Consider the following 20,561-nt stretch of genomic DNA (forward strand, 5'->3'; position numbering starts at 1 on the left):
AAGCCCCACCAACAGCTAGTTTTTGGTCATCAATTCATCTATGAACCAATGATTGAAAACCAGCACAGTAAAAAAGCTGAAACATAATATGGAAAGTGATCAATCACCCAGAATTTCTCAGTACACTTCTGGTGCAAAACAGTGCAAAGGCAGAGTCTTCTGTTCCTCAAACAGATAAAAAGAGAAAACACTGTGATAAATTCATGAAGTCTGGGTTTTCATAGAGAGGAGATGAGGGCTTGTATTATTACAAACATTTTGCTAATATGAAGGGTACAATTTATTATTGCCAAGGGATATGCAAGTGAAAAAGGTTGGGAACCACTGCAGAACCATGAATCAAATCCACCTTTAAGGTGTCTGGTGTGTTAAGCCAGAAGCTCTACATACAACATATAACACATAACTGAAAGTGTGCAATTCAATTTACAGCAGAGAGATGCAGCTGTATATATTTGCAACCCTTTTTACTCAGAAGTAGACCCACTGCTTTCCATGGGTGTTATTCTTAAGTAATGCTGCATTGAATTGTAGTTTCAAATGGAAAGGGGATCCCATCCTGGTATTGGAAAAAAAGACCTCTGCCTTTGCAAAAAGGAATCAGGTTGCAGCAGCAAAAGGGAATGGAGGGGAATAAAAGGTTAACTTTGGCTGGAACTGTTCAGAGTTGAAAGACTCTGCCCTCTGATTGACCCCGAGATAAGGAAAAGTGAGAATTGGAGCTTGATTACTTGGCAAAAATTTCATGTACTATACCTGAGTATCTACGGTAATTAAACAACATACATCACCTTGTAAACAAAATATTACACTCAGGTTCCTAGAGAGTAATGTTAATATGAGCTAAAAAAAAGATATGCTCCACTTCACCCCAGGTTAGTTTTCTGATTATAATACAAACAATAACTGTCAAAAGCTCCTGAGACTATTTACAACAATTGAAAAAATGTTCAATTGAATGCTCCCACAATGGTTGCCTTGGTCTTAAAATATAAAAAGAAGGTGGTGGACCTTAATAAAATGAAACAAGAAGGAAGCAAAAGAAAAAGCAGTGAACAAGCTCTGGGCCCTATAACAAGGCTACTACACCCTATATTACATGAGGTTGGGGCCATGAGCTACTGCTGCTGAACTGGGACTAGCAAGAATACTACACCAAGTAGTCAAAAAGACCTACACAATTGTCATCCACCAAGGAGAAAAACCATGTTTCTGTTGCTACAACATCCAATTTTAGATCTTCATTTCCTTTCACAACACAAGCATATGCTCAACTCTAACGTAAACAAATTCAGAAGAGGCAAGAATGAGGAAGAGAAACAGCAACAACTTACAGGCTCAGGAAACCAAGGATCACATCCTCTCCTGGGGTACATCCCCAACGGCTTGGGAAACTCTGTCTCTGTATTTCAATTCCTGCAGAGAAGAAGAGAAGAAAAATGATATGGTTTTTTCAGGATGCATTTGGCAAGACTAATAAATAATCGCCTTTCAGCAAACAAGCCAAATGGTTCAGCCCAAAACTCTTTCCCTTGCTCAGCTGCTGCAGGAAACATTAAAAAGTCATTACACATCTACCAAGAGCTGGTGAAACTGTATGTAGTGTATGTGTTAATGACTCATGACTAAGGAATCCATGCAGGCTGAAACTGTATTTGAAATTGTTCTAGGCCTAGGGCAGGGGTGCTCACAGTTTTTTGGCTCGAGAGCTACTTTGAAACCCAGCAAGGCCCGGAGATCTACCAGAGTTTTTTTTTACAATGTTCGTGCCATCATGACATATAACATTTATGTGTACAATGTATGTTGGTGTACCTTGAGCCCCACTGAGTATAACAGGACTTACTCCTGAGTAGACATGCCTAGGATTAGGCTGTGAGGCTGCAATCCTAGCCACACTTACCTGGGAGTAAGCCCCATTGAGTACAATGGGCCTTACTCCTGGCGTTTCCTCCCAGAGGCACCTGAAAGGGGGGGGGGTCGGCACTCCGCGATCTACCGGTAGATCGCGATCCACCTATTGAGCACCCCTGGCCTAGGGCATCAAATCAGAACAATCAAAGAACCCTACTGATCACAGAAGAGGTGCTAAATAATGTCAATATTCTCCAGATTCCAGTCTTTTCAAACCAGACTCTCCTGATAGCTTAGGACAAACAAATGTCTTTTGGTATTGCCAAATAATTCTGCACTGGGCTGACTATTCTGCTGATGCTACTCCCACCCCTTAACATGTCATGGCTCTTTAATCAAAACAGGAATTGCAGAGCACAGTGGAAGCAATCCCACATTTCCTGTTTCAGTTAAAGAACTGCAGAGGAGGGAGTCAGGTTAGTGGGCAAGACTGCTGCATTCTGATCCTCAGAGCATGGTAATCTGGCCCCCTTTCCTCCTCCAATGGGCTCTTTAAGTCATTTCTACGACATGTTGCATATGTGCAACAGGGATCAAATGTGTATACCTGTGGGCTGGGCACAAATGGGTTAAATAATGTACTGCTTTGTTTAAAAAGTTCAGTGGAGGAGTATGGTGAGGGTTAGAATGCAGTGATCTCACTCCTTCCACTGTGAGGGTTCTTTCAACAACGCAGGAACCAAGAGGTGCACTGGTTCATTTCAAGAGCCCTCACGGAAAAAGAGATGGGTAAGGAGGCTGGCTCTGTAGGCAGTGCACATCCATATGACATCCCCTGCAATCTGCCACTGATGTGGACAGCATCATTTGGCCTGCTTCTCCATGCCTAGTAAATCTCATATTAGAACAATACTTTGTCCATGCCACTTGTAAACTCCTCAAACTCAGCAGTAAACTCAGCAAAATAAGATGTAATTTAGAGCAACCATGAAATGAAAACTCAATGGAGTCTGACTACCATAACACAGGGCCGTGTGGTGCAGGTGAGGCAGAACTACCCCAGGAAGATTCATTCTGAAATGTTGTTGGTTCTTGAAAGAGAGAACCTCTATGATTGTAAAAATCCCCTTGAGGGATTTAGAAACGCCTGCCTATGTAAACCGCCTTGAATAAAGTCAGAGGAGTAATCCAATGACCAGAAAGGCAGTATATAAATACCTAGTTGTTGTTGTTGTTGTTGTTATCATCATCATCATCATCATAGTTCATGGAAAGGCACTGTAGCTGCCCTTATACCCGAAGAGACTCTCCTTATACCAGCTTTCTCAGGTTTAAGGAGAGCCTCCTTGGGCATAAGTGGGCAAGGCAGCTTGGGGTAGTTCTGCCTCACCTGCCATGATACCAGGAAGTAGACAGACAAATCCTGGCGCCCCCCCCCCCACACCAATCAATAAATACAGATCCTTGCATTCAGCTTTTTTCTTCACCAACTAGTGCTGGTCTAGAACATTACACATTTTTTCTTATCCTGTTACAGTATATTTTATACTGGTATTTTACTCGTATACGAGTATATTTTATACTTGTATTTTAAAAGCCGTATTTTTACATATGCATATTTTAAAAGGTTCCTCTTCAGCAGAAAATGTCTGCAATCTTATTTTAATAACCTTTTCAGGCCTATTTCCTCTTCTGCATAACTTTACTATTTCTAAATAAATATGGAAGGGAAAGTAGAAATTTTTAAATAACATTCTTAAGAGGTAAAAGGTAAGAAGTAACAGAAATTACATGGCGCAGGGGAAAATAAGACTACTATATTATTGATATTCCCACCAACAGCAGAGTAATAGAAGAACAGAACAAAATCAGAATCAGCTGGGGTTATTTTTAACATACAGCCCTATAAACCCTACAGTCTACAGCAGGGGTGCCCAATATGTCGATCGCAAGCTACCAGTCGATCTTGAGACGAAATGAGTCAATTGCAGGCTTCTCTCCCATCCACGCATCCCTAGGAGTGAGCCCCTGGCAGGCTTGTGAGCCCAGGGAGCGAGTCCAGGGAGCCTAGGGAGTGAGCCCAGGGAATGAGCACCTGGCAGGCTCCTCCCTGGGAGGAGCCTCTGGCAGGCTTCTCTCTCTCCCGTCCATGCATCCCTGGGAGTGAGCCCCATTGACTCTACTGGGGCTGACTTACCTTTCTCCTGTTTTTGCAGTGGTATGTATGGAGATCTGCCCCCCCACAACTTCCATCTGTTGGTTCTGTGTGCAAGGGGTTTTGCACTGGTCTTGCTGTGATGTCTATACAGAGATCTTCCCTCCCCCACACCTTTCCCCTGCTTTTGCACTGGTATATATGGAGATCTGCCCCCCCCCAACTTCCATCTGTTGGTTCTGTGTGCAAGGGGTTTTGCACTGGTCTTGCTGTGATTCTATATAGAGATCTTCCCTCCCCCACACCTTTCCCCTGTTTTTGCACTGGTCTGTAGGGAGATCTGCTCCCCCCCCCCACTTGTATTGGAACTGAGGAAGATCTGTTGAGGAGGTAGATGTGGTGTCAGCAGTGGCCCCTTAAAGGGTAAGGCCTGGCATCCAGCAGAGTGTGCTGCACAGCTGCAGCCACTTGAAGGCAATAGGGCCCTCAGGGATATAAGAGCAGGGTATAAGTGGAGCAGGGACCTGAGGCAGGAAGGACGCCACTTATTTATGTGAGTCAGCCTTTTCCTACATGAAGATAATTAAGTCCAAGTACCATTCCACCATGACTGATGAACATTTGGAAGTGTGCTTGAGGCTGGCCGTCAGCAGCTACTGCCTGACTATGCATCCTTGGCTGATTCACTTCAGTCCAAGTCATCAAAGTAAACTCAAGTAATTACAAAAAATGTTTATAGTTAATTATGCTGTGTTGTGCAATATTGGCTCATGCGGTTATGCAAGGTACACCAACATACATTGTACACATAAATGTTATATATTATGATGGCGCGAACATTGTAAAAAAACTCTGGTAGATCTCCGGGCCTTGCTGGGTTTCAAAGTAGCTCTCGAGCCAAAAAAGTGTGAGCACTCCTGGTCTACAGATATTGCAGAGCGGAAGTTACTCAATCAGTTCCTGACCAGCCTTGCTTGTTTTATTGTTTCTTTAGTTGGCCATGTTGGAGATTAGCATTCCTGCCTTCAAGCTGTATGACACACAGAACTGTTTATCTTTTAGATGAGGTTTATCAGTGCACCAAGATGTCCTATATCTCCTGTTCGCTTTTGTTACCTTCCCCCACAGTGCTTGGCTCCCATCTCCCAGGGAAAAGACTTGAGAAGCCTGAGCAAACTCACACATCCTGAACTTGTCAGGCTGGCACTGGGATTCAAGGAGGGGGAAAGCATGTACAGTATGCTGGCCTGAAGTTTTGGGAGGCTGCAGTGGATAAAAATAAGAGTACAAGCAAAACAAACAAGGGGCTTGCTGATTGGCTGCCAGCCCCAAGTGGTTCAAGTAACCATCTAGACTTCCTAGTTGCTGAGAAGACTTGCCTTAACCCATTTTTGCCTGGCCTATAGGTACCTGTTGCATATTTGCAAAGTTGGGCAGAAATGGCTTAAAGGAAGTCACAGAAAGGCTTCTGACATAAGAACTCATTCAGTCAGGGTGACCAGGCATCCTCTTTTTCTGGGTCATATCCTCTTTTTTAGCCTCCTGTCCTGGAAAAGAACTTAATTGTCCTCCTCCTCCCTATGAACAGCCCCTGCAGCAGTGCATAGTCTTGTGATTAATAAGATTAATCATTAATTATGACAATGTCATATATTTTTAAATTTAAATAATAAGTTAGTGTTTAAATTAACCAAATGAAACTAATAGATGAGTGTGTTTAGCTTTTATTTTGTCAGGTCCTACAATTTTCTTGGCTGTTCTACATTTTGGAGTGCCTCATCCTCCTTGGCAGTTATGACATCTGCAATCAGTTTGGCTAGATAACCTCAAAGGGTCATGCTCCTGTGTCAATCAGACACAACCCAATTCCATCTGGTGCCTGTGCGTGTGTCAGACACAACCCGGTTCAGTCTGGCGCCTCTGTGTGTGTGTAGATTTCAACACCCCATGTGCATGCAACAGTGGAGAGGCCTGGGCAAACACCACGTCTTTCAAGTTTGCAGTCAACTCCTTCCCAGCTCCACAAGAGTCAGAAGAAAAGTGCACCTGGAACAAGCAGCACAACCAGCAGCAGAAACTGCTTGTGGCCGGGGGACAGTGAGCAGGAGGCGCGGGCTGCGCTTCGCAAGCTCCCCCGCGCGCGCGCTGGAGAGCGGGGCTGCCCCACAGGCAACCTTCGTCAGGGTCGCCCAGCGCTCCCCCCACAACCCAAGTCCATCCAGCGGGGGTCGCGTTGCAGCTCGCAGAAGCCCCTCCCGGAGCAGGAGGCGTGCAAAAGCAGCCCCGGTCCGCCTTACCTTGGCTCCGGGCTCCGCCGCCTGCAAGCGGGAGCGGGCGTGCGAGGGACCGGGCGACCCACCGGCGGTGACAGAAGAAGCGGCAGAGCGCTCCCGGCCCAGACGCTCGGGGACTGCACAAGCCCGAGGCGGGGGAACTCGTCTTCCTGCAGGGGCGACGACCGCCCAGCACCACCCGGCTGCGAAGCGGGTACTGGCGCGCTCGCGTCTCGCCGCCCAGCCCGGCTGCTGCGAGTGGGACGGGCGGGCAGAGGCGCCCCGACGGCTGCGGAGCCCGGCGCCGGCGCCACCAGGACTCGCGATGCCTCTTGCAACAGGCAGGTGGCTCTGGAGCCCGCGCAGGCCGCAGGTGAGCTGCGCCGCCGGGGGGGGGGGGAGCTCGCGCCCTACGCTCTGCTGCAGTCCTAGCCACGCTTTCCTGGGAGGAAGCCCCACTGACGAGAATGGGGCTTACTTCTGAGTAGACATGCATAGGGCTGGGCTCTTAGGCTACAGTCCTAGCCACACTTTCCTGGGAGGAAGCCCCATAGACGAGAATGGGATTTCCTTTTGAGTAGACATGCACAGGAGTGGGTGAGGCTACAGTCCTATCCACTTTCCTGGGAGGAAGCCCCACTGACTAGAATGGGATTTCCTTCTGAGTAGACATGCATAGGATTGGGTTCTGTGCCTGCAATCCTATCCACACTTTCCTGGGAGTAAGCCCCATTAACTATAATGGAATTTACCTCTGAGTAGACATGGACAGGATTTGGCTTTCAGTGGGACAGCAAGTTGGGCTGCAAACTACTGCACACAGGACAGGAGCGAGGCTACAATTCTATGCACCCATTCCTGAGAGTAAACCCCACTGAAAACAATAGGACTTGCTTCTGAGTAACCAAGCATAGGATTGTGCTCTAAGATCCACCAGACAATTGGCCTGACTTCTGAGTAAAGATGCACAGGATTGCTCTGTCTGTGCATAAATTATAAACTGCTTTGTGAGCCTTTGTAGAAGAGTGGTAGATAAATACACTTAAGAACATAAGAACAGCCCCACTGGATCAGGCCATAGGCCCATCTAGTCCAGCTTCCTGGATCTCACAGCGGCCCACCAAATGCCCCAGGGAGCACACCAGATAACAAGAGACCTCATCCTGGTGCCCTCCCTTGCATCTGGCATTCTGACATAACCCATCTCTAAAATCAGGAGGTTGCGCATGGCTTGTACCCCATAATGGATTTTTCCTCCAGAAACTTGTCCAATCCCCTTTTAAAGGCGTCTAGGATAGACGCCAGCACCACATCATGTGGCAAGGAGTTCCACAGACCGACGACACGCTGAGTAAAGAAATATTTTCTTTTGTCTGTCCTAACCCGCCCAACACTCAATTTTAGTGGATGTCCCCTGGTCCTGGTATTATGTGAGAGTGTAAAGAGCATCTCCCTATCCACTCTGTCTATCCCCTGCATAATTTTGTATGTCTCAATCATGTCCCCCCTCAGGCGTCTCTTTTCTAGGCTGAAGAGGCCCAAACGCTGTAGCCTTTCCTCATAAGGAAGGTGCCCCAGCCCCGAAATCGTCTTAGTCACTCTCTTTTGCACCTTTTCCATTTCCACTATGTCTTTTTTGAGATGCAGCGACCAGAACTAAACACAATACTCCAGGTGTGGCCTTACCATAGATTTGTACAACGGCATTATAATACTAGCCGTTTTGTTCTCAATACCCTTCCTAATGATCCCAAGCATAGAATTGGCCTTCTTTTAACATCCTTCTTTTAACATCCACAAGGTCGCCAGTTCGAGGCCACCGGCACCGTGCGACCTTGAAGCAGCTGGCAAGCTGCAGCTGAGCTGTTCCATCTGCTCGGAGCGTGGGAGGATGGAGGCCAGAATGTTAAACCAGATCGGAGTGTAACACCTTGAATGTAGTGGTTCTTGAAAGAAAGAACCTTCTTTCAATTTGTAAAAATCCCTGCGTGGATTTAATAAGCCTGCCTATGTAAACCGCCTTGAATAAAGTCTTGAATAAAGACCAAGAAAGGCGGTATATAAATACTGTATATTATTATATTATTATTATTCTTCACTGCCGCTGCACATTGGGTCGACACTTTCATCGACCTGTCCACCACCACCCCAAGATCTCTCTCCTGATCTGTCACAGACAGCTCAGAACCTATCAGCCTATATCTAAAGTTTTGATTTTTTGCCCCAATGTGCATGACTTTACACTTACTGACATTGAAGCGCATCTGCCATTTTGCTGCCCATTCTGCCAGTCTGGAGAGATCCTTCTGGAGCTCCTCACAACCACTTCTGGTCTTTACCACTCGGAAAAGTTTGGTGTCGTCCGCAAACTTAGCCACTTCACTGCTCAACCCTGTCTCCAGGTCATTTATGAAGAAGTTGAAAAGCACCGGTCCCAGGACAGATCCTTGGGGCACACCGCTTTTCACCTCTCTCCATTGTGAAAATTGCCCATTGACACCCACTCTCTGCTTCCTGGCTTCCAACCAGTTCTCAATCCATGAGAGGACCTGTCCTCTAATTCCCTGACTGTGGAGTTTTTTCAGTAGCCTTTGGTGAGGGACCGTGTCAAACGCCTTCTGAAAGTCCAGATATATAATGTCCACGGGTTCTTCCGCATCCACATGCCTGTTGACCTTTTCAAAGAAGTCTATAAGGTTCATGAGGCAAGACTTACCCTTACAGAAGCCATGCTGACTCTCCCTCAGCAAGACCTGTTCGTCTATGTGTTTTGAGATCCTATCTTTGATGAGGCATTCCACCATCTTACCCGGTATGGATGTTAGGCTGACCGGCCTATAGTTTCCCGGGTCCCCCCTCTTTCCCTTTTTAAAAATAGGCGTGACATTTGCTATCCTCCAATCTTCTGGCACCGTGGCCGTTTTGAAGGACAAGTTGCATACCTTAGTCAAGAGATCTGCAACTTCATTCTTCAATTCCTTAATAACTCTTGGGTGGATGCCATCAGGATGCCATCTTTAATCTATCAATGAGGTCTGAAACATCTTCTCTTTTAACCTCTATCTGACTTAACTCCTCGGTTAGGAGGGGCCGTTTGGGCAGCGGTATCTTAATGATACCTTTTTGATAACATTACTTATTGATAACACTTAATGATAACATTACTAATTGCTAATTAATATGCCTGCCTAATTTCTTCCAATAAGTGATTGATGCAGTGTGTATTTATTGGTGTATTTATTAACTGGGTCCCTTTGGGGAGAAGGGCGGGATAAAAATAAAGTTTATTATTAAAGTTTATTATTGAGTTGTATAGTGCCATCAGCGTGCATGGCACTTTTACAGAGTATGAAACATCAGTCCCCAGGAGTTTGTAATCTAAAATTTGGAATAGGGGAGCAGGGCTGCTCCATCCATGAGGCCAACTGAGGTGGTTGCTCCAGGCAGTAATTGGCAGGGGTACCCACGACCCTCCTCAGGGCTGGCCCATCCATGAGGTGAGATAAGTTAGGCTGCCTTTGGCTGTGGATAGGCACAGATGGCACCCAGCGTGCAATGGCCACATCCATAGCCACCTCACCTTGCTCACACCTTCCTCCTCTGTTTTCGTGCAGCTACTCTTTAGAAATGGAGTAGTAGAGGAAGTTGGAGATGCACTGCTCCATATTCAAAACAGGAAGTTTCAAAACATCAGCACAGTAAAATGAATGAAGATTTAGGGCAGGGGTGTCAAAGTTGTTTCATTCAGAGGACCGAAGTTAGCATTCAGGGCTCCAGCTGAGGGCCGGAAGTGATGTCATTAAGCAGAAAGTGACATCATTAAGCAGCTAATGGCCAGAAATCAGACCCTGTTCTCATATAGAAATGCATTATCTACAAATGACAGAAGAGAAAGTATGCAAATTTTGATCTTATTTCAAGATTTGGGAAAGCACAATTTTCATGTGGGCTGCCATTTCAGCTGTAACACCTCAGAAGCTGAGAGCCAGATAAAAAGCTTCTGGGGGCTGCATCCTGCCCCTGGGCCTTATGTATGACACCCCTGGTTTAGGGTAAGGAAGGGCTGTGTGTGAGCAGGCAATCTTAGCGGGTCTGCTTCCAGTCCTGCTGGTGAAAACTGTGGCAGTGAAGCAGGAGAGAGGAAGCCACTGATGATACTGTCAAACTGCTGCTACCTCCTCTTCTCTTCCACAGGTTCCTATAAACTAGCTGGAGGGATCTGACCACCTCAGAGGAGGCAGCAGTGGAGGGGGGCATGTGCTAATTAGTGTGCCAATAAATTAAAAAGTAGACCTCAAGCACCCTGGGCCTGTTTATCTGCATGTGCTACCAAATGCCAGGGGTACTGGTGTACATCTGCAGTTGGGGGGCGGGGTAGAGCATATCAACTAGGTCTGTCCCCACCCATCTGCCACTCAACTTCATTACTCCTCTTTCTCTTCCTACTCTGTATGTCAGCTATGCCGGCTCTTCTGAAGGATCAGGAAGGGTAAAATAAATACAGTTCCAGCCTTGTTATACACAGATTTTTTTATACATGAATTTGACTCAACACAAATGGCTACTGCAAATGAGAAGGAATGTGCTGATCCCTGGAGAAGGGGAAAAATGCACCCCTTTAAAATCAGTTTAAAAAACTGAACAGTCCTTTAACAATAGCCTCCTTAATGAGAGAGAGAGAGAGAGAGAGAGAGAGGGCAGCTGGCTGACAATCCATCAATCCTTCTCTCTCCAGGGGACCCTTCCCTTCCTGTGAACACCTGAAGGAAAGGTGATCACTTTGCATTGGTGAAGGGAGGGACTAGCTTGGAGGAGGAGTGATTGATGGATTGTTTTCTTAATGACTCTTATCTTACATCACAAAGGTCAGTAAGGCTGTTTTTAAATCTCTGGAGCAAGGGAACTTTGTTTTTCAAATTGACTTGCAATCCATGTGAGTGCTTGGAAGGCAACCCACTCAAATAATGAGGTTCAACCTGTACTATAAGATTCTACTATAAAATACCAGTATTTTTTTAAAGTCACTTCACATGTAACTTTTATTGCTTCGGCCAGGGGTGTCAAACACATTTCATACAGAAATAGCATTCATGATGCCTGCTGAGGGCAGGAAGTGATGTCATTAAACAGATCATAACCAAAAATAAGCACCTTTTCTCACTTAGGAACTTATTAACTTCAAATGACCAAAGAGGAATTATGCAAATCTTGATCATATTTCAAGTTATAGGAGAGCACAATTTTCATGTGCACTGCCCTTTCAGCAGTAACACCTCAGCACTGCTCAGCAGCTGAGAGCCAAAGGGCCAGATTAAAAGCTTCCATGGGCTACATCCAACCCCAGGCTTTATGTTTGACACCCCTGGCTTAGGCGCCTTGCCTAAGCTCTCACCAACATAAACAGCGCTTACCATTCTTTGCGGAACCTCTGCAAAGCCCCTCCCTATGCTCCCAATTTTTGCCCCAGACAGCTGCTTCGGAGTTTTGTTGACCCAGCAGACATTGCACCAGGATTTCTGACGAGACACAACTGGCTGGCGCAAGGACTTGGGATGCACAGAGGGGCTTTGTGGAGGCTTCTTGGCGGAATGGTAATCACAGTTCACGCCAAAGAAGCCTTTGTCAGCCCCTTTGGGCCTTTGCTGGCTCAAAGTGGAGACCACTGTCTTAATTCATAGAAATTATGATATAATGATCCTATGAAATTATGGCTCAATGGAGAAGGGTCCCAAACAAACTTTGTACCCCCTGATAAAATTTCTCTTAGAAGCTCTGGCACATCACCAGTAAGAGGAGGGTGTAAACCAGCTGTTGAATCTCCTGAACCAAACTTTGGTGACTTTGATACAGTGACCTTGGACCCCAGGCTGTGACTTCAGGTAAAGGCTACAATAGTCACAAAAGCAAGAATCATAGGCTGCTTTAAAAGGAACCAAAAAGCTGCTTTGCTGTGTTACAGAAAACCTTGGCTTTGCAAACTGGTCCCACAGTGTTTATGTTAGGCAACAGGTGTGAAATGCAAAAGATAACAGGAAACCAGGCAACTGTATCAGGCCACACTAAGGAGATGGGCCTGACGTCCTGCCAAAAAATCTTATCACTTATGAAGTCATGTAGGTCTCCACGCCTGTCTTTGAGTATTTTGTGTTATACTGCTCTCTGCTGACTTTTGGAAATTTCTAGCCTTGAATATAGTGACTTATGGACTTCCAACTTATGGACTTCCAACTTACCCCCTGTAACGAACCTACATACCATACCTGAATGCTCTGTGTTTGTGACTGACAATACTCTCTCACTGTATGTAGCCATGTTCTGGGATCTTGTATTTGCTATCCAGTTGTTTTCTGCTCATGAAACTGAAACATTCTCTAATAAAAAATTAATCTGTTTTAAGAGTAAATCCCACCTATTTCCCACTTTTTATGTAAATTGTAACCTATCAGGTGTATGTGCTCATTTGCTTTGAGACTAGAGTCCTGTGAGCACGTATTTTATACAACTGAATACAGAGCCTGCAAACTTTCACTCCTGGTACCAAGTCAACCTTGCAACAACTTATGTCCCAGAATTCTGAGTTTTGCATATTCTTTAACTCTCACTGCTGTCTTTGTGCACAACCCTAACCAGGTCTACTCAGAAGTAAGTCCTATTTTGTTCAATGGGGCTTACTCTCAGGAAAGTGTGGTTAGGATTGTACCCTTTGTGTCTTAAGTAGCCATTCCATTCAGGTGAGCCTAGCATGTAGTACACTGTGACTTCTTCCTGACTGGCCTTGGATACAGGCAGTCTGCTTTAAACATCTGCTTTTCCAGGTTGGCTTTGGAAAGGGGTCCTACCTGAAGATGGGAGTCAGCAGAATTGCCTGTCTGTGTATCCTTTGTTCATTAATTGATAAATCTAACTCTACCTCTGGCTATGTTCTTGCAGCTGTCTCTTATCCTGTCATCTTTTTCTTAATACAGGTTGAGGTTCATTATTCACATGGGTTGGCAAAAAACTAAATCTACACTAAAGCAAATCCATTTAAAAAACAAAGTTCCCTTGCTCCAGTGATTTAAAAACAGCCTTGCTGACCTTTGTGATGTAAGATAAGAGTCATTAAGAAGACAATCCATCAGCACTTCACTCAGCCCCTCCCTTCACCAATGCAAAGTATCTTTCTTTCAGTGCTAAGGGGGAAGGGAGGGGTTGCCTGGAGAGAGAAGGATTGAGGGATTGTCAGCCAGCTGCCCTCTCTCTCTCTCTTTCATTAAGGAGGCTATTGTTAAAGGACTGTTCAGTTTTTTAAACTGATTTTAAAGGGGTGTGTTTTTCCCCTTCTCCAGGGATCAGCACATCCCTTCTCATTTGCAGTGGCCATTCCTGTTGAGTTAAATCCATCTATAACAAGGCTGGACCTGTGTAGCCACTATCCTGTATTCCAGCAGATGATTTATGTCTTCCTGGTCCCAATTATAATTGTTCTTTGATTGGTCCTGCCCCTCAGACCCTACATATATAGAAGTCATGTATTCTGTATATGTTGGTGTCATAATTCCCACCCACATGGGAACTCTGTTCAAGAGCGCTCTTATTAAACATGACTCAATTTTTTCTTCAGCCTAAATTATTTCTCCTGCACTTGCGGTGTCTCATGGGAAGCACCTTCCTGTGTTGGTAGCACTTCCCTGTGTTATCAGGAAGGCCAACCTTTGTATTTCAGAAGACAAGGGATGTGGATGTCCTGGTGCTGGTGAGAGCAGGCCCTGTGCTCTCTGAGAATTGGCACTCTCAGGGCCTTTTTGGCAGAAGGGCTTTGCTTCAGGTGCTAATTATAAGTTTTGTGTCATTTCAAATTTAGGTGACTGGAGTGTGTGTGATAGTTATTCCAGGTCAGAATGGGCTCATAATCCAATGTTGAATATGAGCTCAAAATGTTAGGGTGTCTCAATTAAGTGGCGATACCCTTTCTCAAGCATGTGTTATGGTACAGTATTTTTTATAGTCCCTTAGATTAGAGATAGGGGTAGATTAAATGATATATCTTATCTTTTCAGTTAGTGAAGTTTTAACTGCAGGCCCTCATTTAGGTCTATTGGAGGCTTTGATTCCCTCTCTTTCTCCCACTATATACTGGAGCACCCCTTCCCTAAGAGTGAGAGAATGTAAGTGGTGATGTAAGTCAGAATGCAGGAATATATATGTCAGTGGTATTCAAACTGGGGTATCGCGATGCCCCAGCCTGTGGGTCCTGGCCTCTGCCCCCTTAAGGGGTGGGGGCAGTCAGGAGACAGGGGGAAGGCAGCAGTGTGATCCGCAGGATTGCGCCACTCAGGGGGGCTGCAGGGGCTTGGGTGCACTTGCCCAAGCCTCCTGCAGCCTCCTGGGGGTGCGGGGAGCCCTGCGCAACCTTCGGCAGGGCTCCCCAGGTCAGGAAAAGTTAAAGCGGAGTGATCGCGCCCCACTCCGCAAAACCGGAAGCGAAGCACGATAGCTCCGCTTTCCCTTCTGATGGGGCTGCAGGGACTGGGATGCACCCTCCAGTCCCTGCAGCAGCTGTCCCTGTGTGTGGGGAGCCCTGCTCGAGCGCCTGCAGGGCTCCCCAGGTCAGGGAAAGGGAGAGTGGGGCGATCGTGCTCCGCTTGCCTTCTCCCTGCCGCCTCCCCCCCCAAATACTGTGGGTTTCAAACTCCCAGAGAGTTTGAAAACCGCAGATATATGTTTATATGAGAGGATCACTTCAACCAATTTATCTCCACTGGAGCCTAATTACTTTCTAGCTACAAGGAAGGACAAGTTACATCCACTCCTGTTAAGCATTGCCTGGAGCCCCTTATTTTTCCTGGGAGAAGTTTCACAGCACAGTGTATTTAACAATCATCTTTCACTTACAATTATATGCTGTTTCTTTTATTATTTGATATTGTTGCTTTTAGTCATAATAATTTTTCTCAATACACTGTTCGTAACTAAGTAAATTCTGAGCCATTTCCTATTCTCCTTCTAGTCTTATGATGACAATTTGTGGCTCATGTGCATCATGACCACATATAAGGTATCTAGATGTGTAAGTTTGGGGGCAATGCATATGTCTCCGTAGAATGTATATTGACAGGGGCCAGTATTTGCTACTCTGCCTCAGGTGTTGGGAGGTCTTGGGCTGGCTTTGGAGTGAAGCTAACAGAAAAAGGGACGTAGGAGTAAATAATGGAAGACTATGCAGTTGTTGCACCTACATAAACTTAGGTTTCTTATTACAATAGGGCAGTGATTTTCAACCTTTTTCATCTCATGGCACACTGACCAAGTGCTAAAATTGTCTGTGCACACCATCAGTTTTTTACAAGTGTGGCTGAAAAGGCCAATCCGGGAGTGACAATCCCTTCCACACCGGGAGCAAGTGCAGTCTGTCCCTGGTCTGTCTCCCTGGCTATGGGCCTTCCTTCTTTGCCTCTTAGCCTCAGACTGTTGGCAAAGTGTCTCTTCAAACTGGGAAAGGCCATGCTGCACAGCCTGCCTCCAAGCGGGCCGCTCAGAGGCCAGGGTTTCCCACTTGTTGAGGTCCATCCCTAAGGCCTTCAGATCCCTCTTGCAGATGTCCTTGTATCGCAGCTGTGGTCTACCTGTAGGGCGCTTTCCTTGCACGAGTTCTCCATAGAGGAGATCCTTTGGGATCCGGCCATCATCCATTCTCACGACATGACCAAGCCAACGCAGGCGTCTCTGTTTCAGCAGTGAATACACGCTAGGGATTCCAGCACATTCCAGGACTGTGTTGTTTGGAACTTTGTCCTGCCAGGTGATGCCGAGGATGCGTCGGAGGCAGCGCATGTGGAAAGCGCTCAGTTTCCTCTCCTGTTGTGAGCGAAGAGTCCATGACTCGCTGCAGTACAGAAGTGTACTCAGGACGCAAGCTCTGTAGACCTGGATCTTGGTATGTTCCGTCAGCTTCTTGTTGGACCAGACTCTCTTTGTGAGTCTGGAAAACGTGGTAGCTGCTTTACCGATGCGCTTGTTTAGCTCGGTATCGAGAGAATGAGTGTCGGAGATCGTTGAGCCAAGGTACACAAAGTCATGGACAACCTCCAGTTCATGCTCAGAGATTGTAATGCAGGGAGGTGAGTCCACATCCTGAACCATGACCTGTGTTTTCTTCAGGCTGATTGTCAGTCCAAAATCTTGGCAGGCCTTGCTAAAACGATCCATGAGCTGCTGGAGATCTTTGGCAGAGTGGGTAGTGACAGCTGCATCGTCGGCAAAGAGGAAGTCACGCAGACATTTCAGCTGGACTTTGCACTTTGCTCTCAGTCTGGAGAGGTTGAAGAGCTTTCCGTCTGATCTGGTCCGGAGATAGATGCCTTCTGTTGCAGTTCCAAAGGCCTGCTTCAGCAGGACAGCAAAGAAAATCCCAAACAAGGTTGGTGCAAGAACACAGCCCTGCTTCACTCCGCTTCGGATGTCAAAAGGGTCTGATGTGGAGCCATCGAAGACAACAGTGCCCTTCATGTCCTTGTGGAAAGATCTGATGATGCTGAGGAGCCTGGGTGGACATCCAATCTTGGGGAGAATCTTGAAGAGGCCGTCTCTGCTGACCAGGTCGAAAGCCTTTGTGAGATCTATGAAGGCTATAAAGAGTGGCTGTCGTTGTTCCCTGCATTTCTCCTGCAGTTGTCTAAGGGAGAATACCATATCAGTGGTGGACCTGTTGGCTCGGAATCCACACTGCGATTCTGGATAGACGCTCTCTGCAAGTACCTGGAGCCTCTTTAGTACAACTTGGGCAAACAGCTTTCCTACAACGCTAAGGAGAGAGATGCCGCGGTAGTTGTTGCAGTCACCCCTGTCACCTTTGTTCTTGTACAGCGTGATGATGTTTGCATCCCTCATGTCTTGAGGTACTCCACCTTCTCTCCAGCAGAGACAGAGGATTTCATGCAGCTCAGTGACGATGATCTCTTTGCAGCATTTTAGGACTTCAGCAGGGATGCTGTCTTTTCCAGGTGCCTTGCCAAAGGCAAGGGAGTCCAGGGCCACGTGAAGTTCTTCTAGGGTTGGTTCACTGTCAAGCTCTTCCAGCACAGGCAGGCACTCAATGTTGTTCAGTGCTTCTTCGGTGACTACATTTTCTCTGGAATATAGCTCAGAGTAGTGCTGCACCCAGCGTTCCATCTGCTGCGCCCGATCCTGGATGACCTCGCCTGTGGCAGACTTCAGAGGGGCAATTTTCTTCTGTGTTGGACCTAGGGCCTGCTTGATACCATCATACATCCCCTTGATGTTGCCCGTGTCAGCTGCTATCTGTATCTTGGAACAGAGCTGGAGCCAGTAGTCGTTAGCACATCTCCTGGCAGTCTGTTGGACTTTGCTGCGAGCAGTTCGGAGGACCTGCAGGTTGCGCTCACTGGGACAGGCCTTGTATGCTGCTTGAGCTCTCCTCTTTTCCTCAATGACTGGTGTCAACTCCTCAGAGTGGGCTTCAAACCAGTCTGCCGCCTTGTTGGTCTTCTTGCCGAATATGGACAAGGCGGTGTTGTATACGGTATTCTTGAAATGTTCCCATCTGTTGGATGCGTTTGCGTCGGCCGGGCCTGGAAGAGATTCCTCAAGCACTTGTGCAAATTCCTCCACTTTTCTCTGATCCCGGGTCTTGCTGGTATCAATGCGAGGTCTTCCTTCCTTTTTCGTGTGATACAGTCGCTTTGTTTGCAGTTTCACTCTGCTGCACACCAGGGAGTGGTCAGTGTCGCAGGCAGCACCATGATAACTGCGTGTGATCTTGATGCTGGGAAGGCTGGAGCGTCTGGTGAGGATCAGGTCGAGCTGGTGCCAGTGCTTTGATCTTGGATGTCTCCAAGAGACTCTATGTTGGGGCTTTGTGTTGAAGAACGTGTTGCTGACACAGAGACCGTGATGACAGCAAAACTCTAGCAGGCGTTGGCCATTTTCGTTCATCCTCCCAGTGCCAAACTGACCTAAGCAAGTGGGCCATGAACTGTTATCAGCACCAACTCTAACATTGAAATTGCCGAGGATGAACAATGGCTCTTTTACAGGGATTTTCTTGACAGTGGTGGCCAGGTCATCATAGAATTTGTCTTTGGCTTCTGCTGGAGACGACAGAGTCGGTGCATAAGCACTGATGAGAGTGATAGGTCCTGCTGATGACTGGAGCTGCAGGGACAAAATTCTTTCACTTCCCACAGTAGGTGGGATGATGGATTTCAGCAGGGTATTTCTGACCGCAAAGCCAACGCCATGTTCCCTGGTTTCGTTTGGTGGTTTTCCCTGCCAGAAAAATGAGAAATTTCTCTCCTTGACAGATCCGGAATCTGGCAGCCTAGTCTCTTGAAGGGCGACGATGTCCATCTGCAGTCTGCTCAGCTCCATGTCGATGACAGCTGTTTTGCGTGCTCTACTAATGTGGCTCTACCCAGTGGCTCTACTAATACAGTAAATAATCATTCCTCCCAAATTCCTGCAGGCCGTTTTTGGCCCACCAATGTGGCATGGCATACTGATTGAAAATCACCACAGTATGGTGTAGGAACTAAAGGGTAGTATGAAAGGCTTTATCAGAAATGTAGGGTTGGAGGAAAGAGACCTGAAAAACTATGATACAAGCAATTTGGAGAGCATCCTAAGTGCTCCAAATGCATTAACTCAGCAGTCCTTGCAAGGACTACTGGTAGTTAGATGTCTATTAGGGAGGGAGTGTTGAGGCCCTGTGATAAGCCTTTGTCTGAGCTGAGGCGAGAAACTTCCAATTGATCATTTAATAGCTGAAAAAAGACTTCTGAGACTTTCCATAGTAATACTTAGCCTTTCCTATATTTAAGACACTTGATATACTTTACAAACTCAGATTTACTGAGTTTACTCTTTTTCAAGGCATCTTTTATATACCATAGATACTCACCTATAAGGCAAAAAATTTCTTCCCAGAAAAGCAGCCTGAATCATTGCCCCGCCTTATCTCCGGGGCAGGCAAGCAGCAAGGGTGGGTGGGAGGCGAGTGAGCCAGCCAATCACTATTGTGGGAGGGAGGGAGCGATCTTCTGCTGAGAGGAAGCTGTGCAGGCTGGGGTGCTGCTGAGCGTTGGAAGCTGCCTGTGGGTGTGCTCCATGTGCTCCTTCAGGCTGTTGCCCAGCTGCGGAAGCTCCAAGGGCAGGGCAATTGCCACAGCAGCCATCAGCAGTACCCACAGAGGCGGCACCCAAGACAGAGCAGGAGACAATGAGCTGTGTGTGGGAGGGGGCGTCTGAGCGAGAGAGAAGCAGTCATTTGAAACAGCTGAGTTCATCTCCTCTTTCCTTCTTGTTCCCCCTTCCTACTGTATTTAAACTTCAAGCACTCCATTGGAAAGCCCAACTTGCTAACCCCCTTCCCATTTCCCCACAGATGAAGTTGGACAGGGTGGGGAAGGGGCGAGAGTGATCTTTTTAAAGAGAGAGAGAGAGAGAGAGAGAGAGAGAGAGAGGCAGCCTGCAGAAGGCTGTACCTTTGTTTCTTAAGCCATTGAAAGGGTTAAGTCCATCTCCTCTTTCCTTCTTGTTTTTGCCCCTCCCCCTTATTGAATCCAAACTTTAAACTCTCTGTTGCTAAGCTGAGGCTTGCTAGCCCCTCTCCCCATAATCATTCACCACTGATGAAGTTGTACTGGGGGGGAAGAGGTATGTATACATACTATGTATGTATACATGTATTTATACATACTATGTATATATACTGTGTTTTTAATAAATTAGTGACTGTACAGTTCTTAGGTAACAATTACTGGGAGGTTATTTTTCAGGATCTGGCCTCGGGTAAAATCAGACAAAATTATAGTCAGACACCTCCCTAAGTTAAACCCCTGTCTTATCCGAGGGTCATAGCAAATTCCATGATTTTGTATACATACATACACTATTTTTAATACTGTTTTTGCTATACTATGTATACTATGTATGTATACTATGTATAGCAAAAACAGTATTAAAAATAGTCTCCAATTTATTAAAAACTATGATGTATCTCATAGATCATAAAATACATTTTTATTCACTAATTTTTTTAATTGTTCTCTCAACAACCATTTGTAAACACTATCAGAGTAAGGCCACAATCCCATCTACACTTTCCTGGGAGTAAGCCTCATTGACTTTAATGGGACTTACTTCTGAGTAGACAAGCCTAGGATTGGGCTCTAAGTACACTGGAAACAGCATACCAGAACCATTAATGAAATCCTCCTTTAAAACCATGATTTTGGGCTCAAAACCTGCCCTCGTCTTATCTGTGAGATCGACTTATAGGC

The 20,561-nt window shown here is 46.3% G+C and overlaps 2 protein-coding genes across 2 annotated transcripts in view; one reads left to right on the forward strand and one right to left on the reverse strand.

Annotated features, from left to right (window-relative positions):
- The window catches only part of LOC136648534 (uncharacterized), an 82,873-nt gene that overhangs the window by 40,941 nt on the left and 21,371 nt on the right, over positions 1-20,561 (reverse strand). The window contains exon 3 of the mRNA XM_066624650.1: positions 1,335-1,416. Coding sequence (XP_066480747.1) covers positions 1,335-1,416 — 82 coding nt within the window. The remainder of the gene's footprint in view (positions 1-1,334; positions 1,417-20,561) is intronic.
- The window catches only part of LOC136647460 (uncharacterized), a 29,207-nt gene continuing 14,602 nt past the window's right edge, over positions 5,957-20,561 (forward strand). Inside the window, exon 1 of the mRNA XM_066623012.1 lies at positions 5,957-6,655. Within this exon, the coding sequence (XP_066479109.1) occupies positions 5,957-6,655 (699 nt within the window). The remainder of the gene's footprint in view (positions 6,656-20,561) is intronic.

This window comes from Tiliqua scincoides, chromosome 4 (assembly GCF_035046505.1).
Source record: "Tiliqua scincoides isolate rTilSci1 chromosome 4, rTilSci1.hap2, whole genome shotgun sequence".
Classification (NCBI taxonomy): domain Eukaryota; kingdom Metazoa; phylum Chordata; class Lepidosauria; order Squamata; family Scincidae; genus Tiliqua; species Tiliqua scincoides.